This window comes from Phyllobates terribilis, unplaced genomic scaffold (assembly GCF_046119375.1).
Source record: "Phyllobates terribilis strain yellow unplaced genomic scaffold, ASM4611937v1 Scaffold_4__5_contigs__length_816908805, whole genome shotgun sequence".
Lineage (NCBI taxonomy): Eukaryota > Metazoa > Chordata > Amphibia > Anura > Dendrobatidae > Phyllobates > Phyllobates terribilis.
Window position 1 is genome coordinate 596,486,079 of NW_027362764.1, and position 8,541 is coordinate 596,494,619.

An 8,541-nucleotide genomic window follows, 5' to 3' on the forward strand; every position below is an offset into this window, starting at 1 on the left:
TTGATATTGTATAGAGCAATATTTTGCCTATTTTTAAATGTTTTTACTCTATGTACTGTGGTAGATGGTCTTGTATAAAACTTTAATAAAGATATTGTGATTTTTAATATTGTGGGTGTGCATAGTTTCTATAGCCTGTGCTTTTTCTCTGTATTATTTTGTTCTAGTCCCATCAGGCTAGTGTTGCACCCCATTATATATACTTGTAGCAGTGCCCACCCTTCTCTCTTTTTTCTTGATAATTTATACCAATAATGTATGCATTCCCATATGTACTTCATTGCTACATGTGAATTATATATCTGAATGGATACCGAAACATATATGCCTGCACTTACTATCTGAGTTTCATTGATTTCACCTGCTTGATTGTACATATAAGTTAGTGATCATGTTATATTAAATGGGGTACCGTACTTTTCGGACCATAAGATGCATTTTTTTCCTCCAAAATTTTGGAGGAAAATGGGGCGTGCGTCTTATGGTCCGAATGTTCGGAGGGGTGTATATTTATTTGTGGTGTGGGGGTAGCGGTATCGGTGGACGTCATGCGCGGCTCACATGGAGAGATCAGTGCAGGCAGACCGGACGCAGCGCTGGAGGAGAGAGAAGAAAGGTGAGTATGAGTGTTTTTTTTTTTTTAATGTGCAGCCTGATGGGGATTAGGGGTGCCATGCATACCAGGACAGGGATTAGGGGTGCCATGCATACCAGGACAGGGATTAGGGATGCCATGCATACCAGGACAGGGATTAAGGGTGCCATGCATACCAGGATAGGGATTAGGGGTGCCAAGCATACTAGGACAGAGATGAGGGGTGCCATGCATACCAGGACAGGGATGAGGGGTGCCATGCATACCAGGATAGGGATGATGGGTGCCATGCATACCAGGATAGGGATTAGGGGTGCCTGCATACCAGGACAGGGATGAGGGGTGCCATGCATACCAGGACAGGGATGAGGGGTTCCATGCATACCAGGATAGGGATGATGGGTGGCATGCATACCAGGACAGGGATGAGGGGTGCCATATATACCAGTACAGGGATTAGGGGTGCCAAGTATACCAGGATAGGGATTAGGGGTGCCGTGCATACCAGGACAGGGATGAGGGGTGCCATGCATACCAGGACAGGGATAAGGGGTGCCATGCATACCAGGACAGGGATGAGGGGTGCCATGCATACCAGGACAGGGATTAGGGGTGCCATGCATACCAAGACAGGTATGAGGGGTGCCATGCATACCCGGACAGGGATGATGGGTGCCATGCATATCAGGATAGGTATGAGGGGTGCCATGCATACCAGGATAAGGATGAGGGGTACCATGCATACCAGGACAGGGATGAGGGGTGCCATGCATACCAGGACAGGGATGATGGGTGCCATGCATATCAGGATAGGTATGAGGGGTGCCATGCATACCAGGATAAGGATGAGGGGTGCCATGCATACCAGGATGGAGGGATGCCAGGCATACCAGGATGGGGATGGGGACCATATATAAAAGGAAGGGGGGCGGCATATATACCAGGATGGGGGATATTGTCAGAATTGGGGGACATTACCCTATACCAGTGTCAGTACAAGACGCCCTCTCTCTTAAAAGTGCATCATGACCACATTTTTTGCTTACATTTTTATTTTTTTATTTTCCTCCTCTAAAACCTAGGTGCGTCTTATGGTCCGGTGCGTCTTATAGTCCGAAAAATATGGTAATATATACAATTTGATTATAGCTTGATATATGTACACTTTCTCCCTTTATGATACAGTATATCTGGAATATGTATTCACAGTGGCATTAGCTGTGTACAGCATCTCTTAATTTGCATGTTGAGAATGAAGGAAATCATTGCTCATATAGTGTACATGGTGCATATGTAACTGAAGTCAGAAAGACTTATTGTCATCTGCTGGTTGACCTCAATCAAACGGAACCAAGATGCCTTAGGGGGAACAGATTTGAACATGAGACCCGGTCAGATGATGTCCAGTGAGGAGTTTTTAAATATAACTGTAGAGCGCCAAACCTGAGGTGATTTCGGCGCCGAGCTGCAGAGAGAAGTAGACGCGCTGAGGAAAGCAGCCTGACAGGTCAGAGGCATAGACTTACAAGGCAGCACAAGTGGACGCCAGTGAACAAATGCCGGATTCACCGCAGAGGAGAGCCGGGATCTGCTTGTGGTATTGAGTGACTTCACAGTACCCGACATTGCCCATCAACTGACAAGGTCCGGACCCCACTATGCAAGGCACGAGAGACCGCCTTCAATGGCCGAGCAAAGAGGAGATAAGAGAGAACTGTGTCAGAGGAGTCACGCCAGCAGAAACAGGGGAGCTGCATCGCTGAACAGGGCCGACACTTCAAATGATCATTCACAGTACCAGGGGTTGTGGGGTTTAGGATGTCAGGTTGGGAGGGGAACGGGCGAAGTGGAAAAAGCCAAACTAGATTTAATTGACTTTGTTAGAAAAAGACTTGTGGCCTAGCGGGAATAACCGGTGACCCCCACTAGGGCCATTCACAGAGTTAAAGTACTGCTGTGGTGACTCCCACGCCAGGGCGGATCACATTATTTTGGGAGATTGTTCATTGTTATTGTAAATTACCTCTTCATTCTTGTTACCAACCCTTTGTTTAAAGTAGGATTATATATACAGTATATCTAAATTGTTTTTACACTTCTCTGACTGCCCTCACTTTGTGTCTCTACGTGTTGCATTTCTGACACCTGCTTTACACATATTATCTCTTATATTTTATGGTCCAGGTCTTCTCATCAATTGCCTCATCTCTTGTTTGTGTCTGTTTTAACATATATATTGCCATACCTTGATTTTATTCTGTCTAAATAAAGTTTTGCAATTTTATTTCGGCCTCATAAGTTAATTGCTCTATTTTTGTATTTGTATTCTCTCCTCACAGAAAAACATACAATCAGTCTCTGAGAGAGTTGTTTAACAGCTTTTAGAAACCGGATTCCTATATGACTTCTTACATATCCTTAACAAAATATTACCCTATTATTATTTAATAGGGAAATATGCCCTCATATAGAATCCCCAGATGCTCTTATGCATTGCTATATGTACTAATGATGTTTTCTGTTTCATATATTTTGTATATACTAAATTTGTGTCACTAATTTTGCTCGTTATGATTGAACTTATGATTTTTGTTTTCATTTTATTTTATGTATATACTCAGATTTTTGTTGAAAATGGTTTATTTTAGCCAACATGTCGATCTTTTCTGTTTTTCATGAGTCGGTTAAAGTCAAAATAAATATTATATATCAAATTTCTCTTCTTCATCACTTCAGTGGCAAATTATTCTATATTTACTTATGATAGCATTGTTCTTCAGAGCACCATCTTCTATTTGGCAGTGAGTGAGCTTATCTGTCTTTCCAATTGTACTTTTTAATCTGTTTTCTTAATGATCTTGACACACAGGGCTACCCGCCATATACCAATGACTCGATGACCCAGGAAGTCACAAATAACCAATGCTCAAATTACCCCTACAAAAGTGATATGGAATATTGCAATATATCTTAATCAAGAAAATTACCATCTGTTCTCACCATTCAGACTTCTCGGAATTCACTGCTCAAAACTGTACTTAGTGTAGACAGGTTTTCAGCTCCCTGAAGAATTAGATTACAGTTGCTGCCTAAACAAGTCTATAGAGATGGGGGTGAAAGAGACACAAGCAGAGAAAATCACCTTAAAAGTCAAATCATGTATACTTAGGTTGTCTCTTTTTACATACAAAATTATATTATACACATTTTATACATGTTTTTCAACCAGATCTTTGACTCTTTTTTTCCCAGGACTGAGGGAAAATTGAATAAAAACAATTATAATAATTATAGTTTAAATAACTGGTCTTAATACTGCAATTTGACTTAACCACAAAAAAAATGTCAAAATTCCACCTGTTTACAAAATTCAAAACTTTAACTTCATTTCAAGTAAACATAATTAAGTTTAGAAATAAAGAATGCATTCTGTATATTATAGTGCCACTTCACTGTAGCAATAATATTAGCGTTCAGAAAGGTTACACATAATTGTATTTCACTTTGCCTACAATTTCTATAATTAATTGAATACAATGATTTTAAAACTGCTAAATAATTATACTAAAAACCATCTTGTTTAATGAGGTACTAAAGGTTTTCTAGACAAAGTAAGACTAAAAAGTGCCACACAAATACACAAGACATAAAATTCCCCTAATACAATACTCAACACGAAAGTTGTCATCAAGGACCTTCTGAATCTGTTCTACATTTATCAATTTATTAATAACAATAGGATTCCAAGTAACTTACCATTTGAAAAACTTGTGAATTTTCACCTTCCCTTCTACATTACCAAAATTTCATGGAGCGCTGTATCTCCCTTTTGATCTGAAGTCCACACATTAAGACCAAATTTGACATAGAGGTCAGCGTCAGCATTAGAGATGAGCCTATTGGGTAAAATTCAAATTCTCCTGTTTGCATGTTTTTTCCTGGGAAATTCTGGTCCTCACCGTATCTTCAGATTTCCTGCTGCTCACATTGGTGCTTTCGGTCTTCTTGCAGTGTGACAGACTTGCAGCTGTCATAATGCCCACAAGGGTTTTGCACAGGAGCTTTGGAGGTCTACGGTGTCATGACGTGCGCTGTGGCCTCCTGCTTACCAGCATAGAACAGTGCAAGTGGCCTGAATATTTCATCACAAACAGTGGGAGATCAGAAGATGCAGCTAGGGCAGGAAGCGTGAAATCTTCTGAGCGGCATTTATGACCCCTCCAAGAGTAGCAGAAGGGCAGGAGATGTAAGCGGTGAGATGGGTATAACGATTTTTTTTTTAACCTTTTGATGGACCATTATGGCTCAGAAAAATGGCGGCCTATGTCAACAATTTTGCTGAAACCGCGAGGAGCAAATTGCAAAAAATTCTGCAAATAAGGATTTTTGTAAAATTCAAGAAGAATTCAATTCCACTCAAATTTATAGGCTCATCTCTAACCAGCCTCTATTGATTTTTTTTGCCCAGATCACAATCCAGGAAGTACACATTCTCTGACCCACATGGACTTACCTTCAGAATTTTTCTTCAGAAGAAAAATTTGAACAGAGGTGTTTTCTTAACACTAGGACTACTGGACTCGTGACCCCGCATAGAACTACTGAAAGGAGTCATTTTGACTCCTTGCTTGTTTTCGTTTATTTTTAGAGTTTCATTTGTGGTTATTTATTAATAATTATATTTTTTGTAATGTATTATTATTGTGAGATCCAACAGTAATGCTTTTGATTGTTTTTTTTCTGCTTTTCTTATTTTTCTACAGAAAATAACAATAATTATAATAGACGTTTTTCAAACATTTTTTTTTATTCAAGTGCACACATATAAACAACAACTGAAGAACAAAAAGCAGAGAAAATGTAGGTGGAGGAGCATAAAAATGAAAATATGGCGCAGAATTCACCTTCTAAACATTTGGTGTTTCGCATTTTAGGCATTGCCTTTGATTTATGGCAGTACATTGCCCACACAAAGACTTACCACAAGTCTTACAATTTCCGACAGATCTATTTTTCTTGCACTTTTCTTTGATCTGGCAAAATTTTGTTTGAACCATCACTTCTGAGCATGTAGAAACTTGGGACGTGGAACCCTTTTCCCTATCTGTGACATAAGGACCACTCAACTCTCTCACAAGCGTTTGCAAAAATGCCTTGCGTGACATTTTTTGGTGGGTAATCTCCTTGAATATTATCCATGCATTTATACCCGCAAAGTCTAAGGCATTTTCAAATGCATGAACAGGCCATCTCCTTGTGCATGTTCGTGTGGTATATTTTCGTGCCATCTGATCCACTACATCTACTCCATATTTTGTTTCATTGTAAAACTTTACTGTTTCTGGAGTTTTTTTAGCGGAATCAGACGCAACAACAACATCTGGATGGACGGAACTCAAAATGACAACATTTTTGTTGGGCTTTCCTTGATATACTGTAAGTGTAAAATTGTCTTCATTTCTAAACACTTTAGTGTTGTACAATTCCTCTTTCATGGATTTTATTTCTTTAGGCACTTCTCGCCTTGTCTTGTTCAGTGTTCCCACGATGGTTGTTCCTTTGGTTTTTAGCTGTTTAGCTAATTTTACTGAAGTAAAATAATTATCGGTTGTAACATTGCGACCTTTTTTCAAAAACGGGTCCAATAACTTCATTACCACATGGTCAGCTAAACGGTCCTCAGCACGGCGTGTGTCATCTTTGCCTAGATAAGGGAAGCCATTTGCCAGATATTTGCTCCTCTTATCAACAGCTAGCCAATATTTGTGGCCATATTTATCTGGTTTGGAAGGCATGTACTGCGTGAATGGACACCTAGTTTTGCTTGGGAAAAGTTGCTCATCCACCGTTATGTATGGGCCAGGTTTGTAACACGCAATACAATTTTCAATAAACCTGTCCCACACAGTAGAAAATAGAGCAAACTTGTCCGTTTGCAGTCTCTCCGATCGAGTAGATTTCTCATCAAATCTGAGAAACCTCATAATTTCAACAAAGCGGTCCCTAGACATTGTCGCTTTGCAAAACGGTATTCCCCAGTCATTACACCAAATACTGCTAATCGAGTGACGGTTCGTGCCAGATATTCCACGAGCATAGAATATCGCAATGAATGCATCTAGCTCCTCATCAGATAGAGTAAACTGTAAATTATTGTTCCTGCATGCTTCTGCAAGCGTACAGTTCTTTATATGTGTCAATATATATGAATCAAAAAATAAACGCCATGCGCTCAAAGGACTATCGATAATGATATTTCTTCTGGCGTATCCTGTAGGGCCAGGTGCTTCTCGAAGAATATTTTGGCTGGCACGCCTACCAGGCAAGTGTTCTCCAATTTCAACAGGTTTCCATTGAATACCATCCGCTGAAACTAGTATTCCTTCAGATTCGCCTTCTCTGGTGTTTGTTGTTGCATTACCTTCGCCGCCATCGTTATCTGTTGTTCTTTCATTTCTGGGACGTTTTGCTGATTTTTTCTGTCCACGACCAGGAGGATGGTCACGAGGCAACATAACTGCATGAGCCCGATCCCCAGTTGATGTGCTTGGAATATCTGTAAAAAAGTTGATGAATATTTAGAATTTTTGTTTTGTAAGGGTCCGTATATTCTCACCACAATCCGGCCCGTACCTGCCCGCTCAGGTACAGAGCGGAGTTTCATACCTGAAGCTCCGCTCCGAACCCCGGGCTGGAGCCGCTGTCTGGGACGGAGCCGTGCTCGCGCGTAAGCAAGCGCTGCTCTGTCCCTGACAGCGGCTCCAGCCCGGGGTTCGGAGCGGAGCTTCAGGCATGAGCGGGCAGGTACGGCCTGTATTGCGGCAAGAATATCCAGATGGCTATTCAGCCAGAATTCTGCTAGTGTGCACAGGCCCTAACTCAGTGTGTGGAAGAACAAATAAATACACATAACTACTTACCTTCTGGATTTGTTCCTTCTGAGTCTTCAGATTCACTTGATATGTTCTGAGGAATGAAATCTTCATCACTGTCAGAATCAAATACATGTTCCTGCAATTCGGATTCCGATTCATCCTCCGGTATGGATTGCAAAGTAGCCAGAATATCCTGAGGCTTTATCAAACGTCTTCTCTCCATATTCCTCACAAATTCCATAATTCTATATAGTTCCCTGCTGAAAAATAGAAATGAAATGAAAACTAAAAGAAATAATAACTGTTCTGCCACCTTCAAAAGTAGGTGGGCTGAATCAGTTGACAGACAGCTAAACTATTTCATAACAATTCATACCTGTATGAGTCTTCAGAGCTCGTATGTCTGCGTCTGTTCTCTTTGTCTCTTCAGCTGAACTGAAAGTAAAGTTACTATCCAGAATACTGTCTCCTGCTAGGACCTTAGAAAAACACCACCCTTCATTAGCATAAGATAAGAGCCTAGAGTAAACAAGCTATTTTGTTCAGCATTACACAGTAATACAAGCAGGTAAAACACAAGGAAAATGTGAAAAGTTGACATGTAAGTTGAACTACATCTATATGAACATCAGGGTAAATAAGACAGAGTGAAAAAATTATGCACAAAACTTTATACCAACATTTAGTGACAAAAGGACCTCAAAATATAGTAGGGAGTCAAAATGACTCCCTTCAGTAGTTCTTGGTAAATTTTGAAAAAAACGCACAAATTTTTCACCAAAATTATTTATTCTCACAAAATCTTTTTTCACATCATATTTGAGGAAAAGTCACCGAGTTTCAAGCCGGAATTCTGAAAAATGTAGTCACAGAAGAGAAATAAAAAACGAAAGGAGTCAAAATGACTCCATCAGTAGTTCTAGTGTTAAAAAATGCTGTTATTAAAGTGCTTTTACTGCACTATTTCACAAATCAATCATTTCACAGTCACACTGACTCTGCAGGTCCTCCACCTCCTTAGGCTGTAAAATCCTTAAATGACTCTCATCTTTTATAGTGGCTGTGATAGTT

At 40.2% G+C, this 8,541-nt stretch overlaps 1 protein-coding gene across 1 annotated transcript in view; it reads right to left on the reverse strand.

The window, feature by feature from the left end:
- Positions 1-7,713, reverse strand: part of LOC141264696 (uncharacterized) — a 72,312-nt gene extending 64,599 nt beyond the window's left edge. Inside the window, exons 1-2 of the mRNA XM_073676961.1 lie at positions 7,516-7,713; positions 6,077-7,151 (exon numbers count right to left, since the gene is read on the reverse strand). Coding sequence (XP_073533062.1) covers positions 6,077-7,151; positions 7,516-7,711 — 1,271 coding nt within the window. The 5' untranslated portion in view covers positions 7,712-7,713. The remainder of the gene's footprint in view (positions 1-6,076; positions 7,152-7,515) is intronic.
- Between the last annotated feature and the right edge of the window lie 828 nt (positions 7,714-8,541).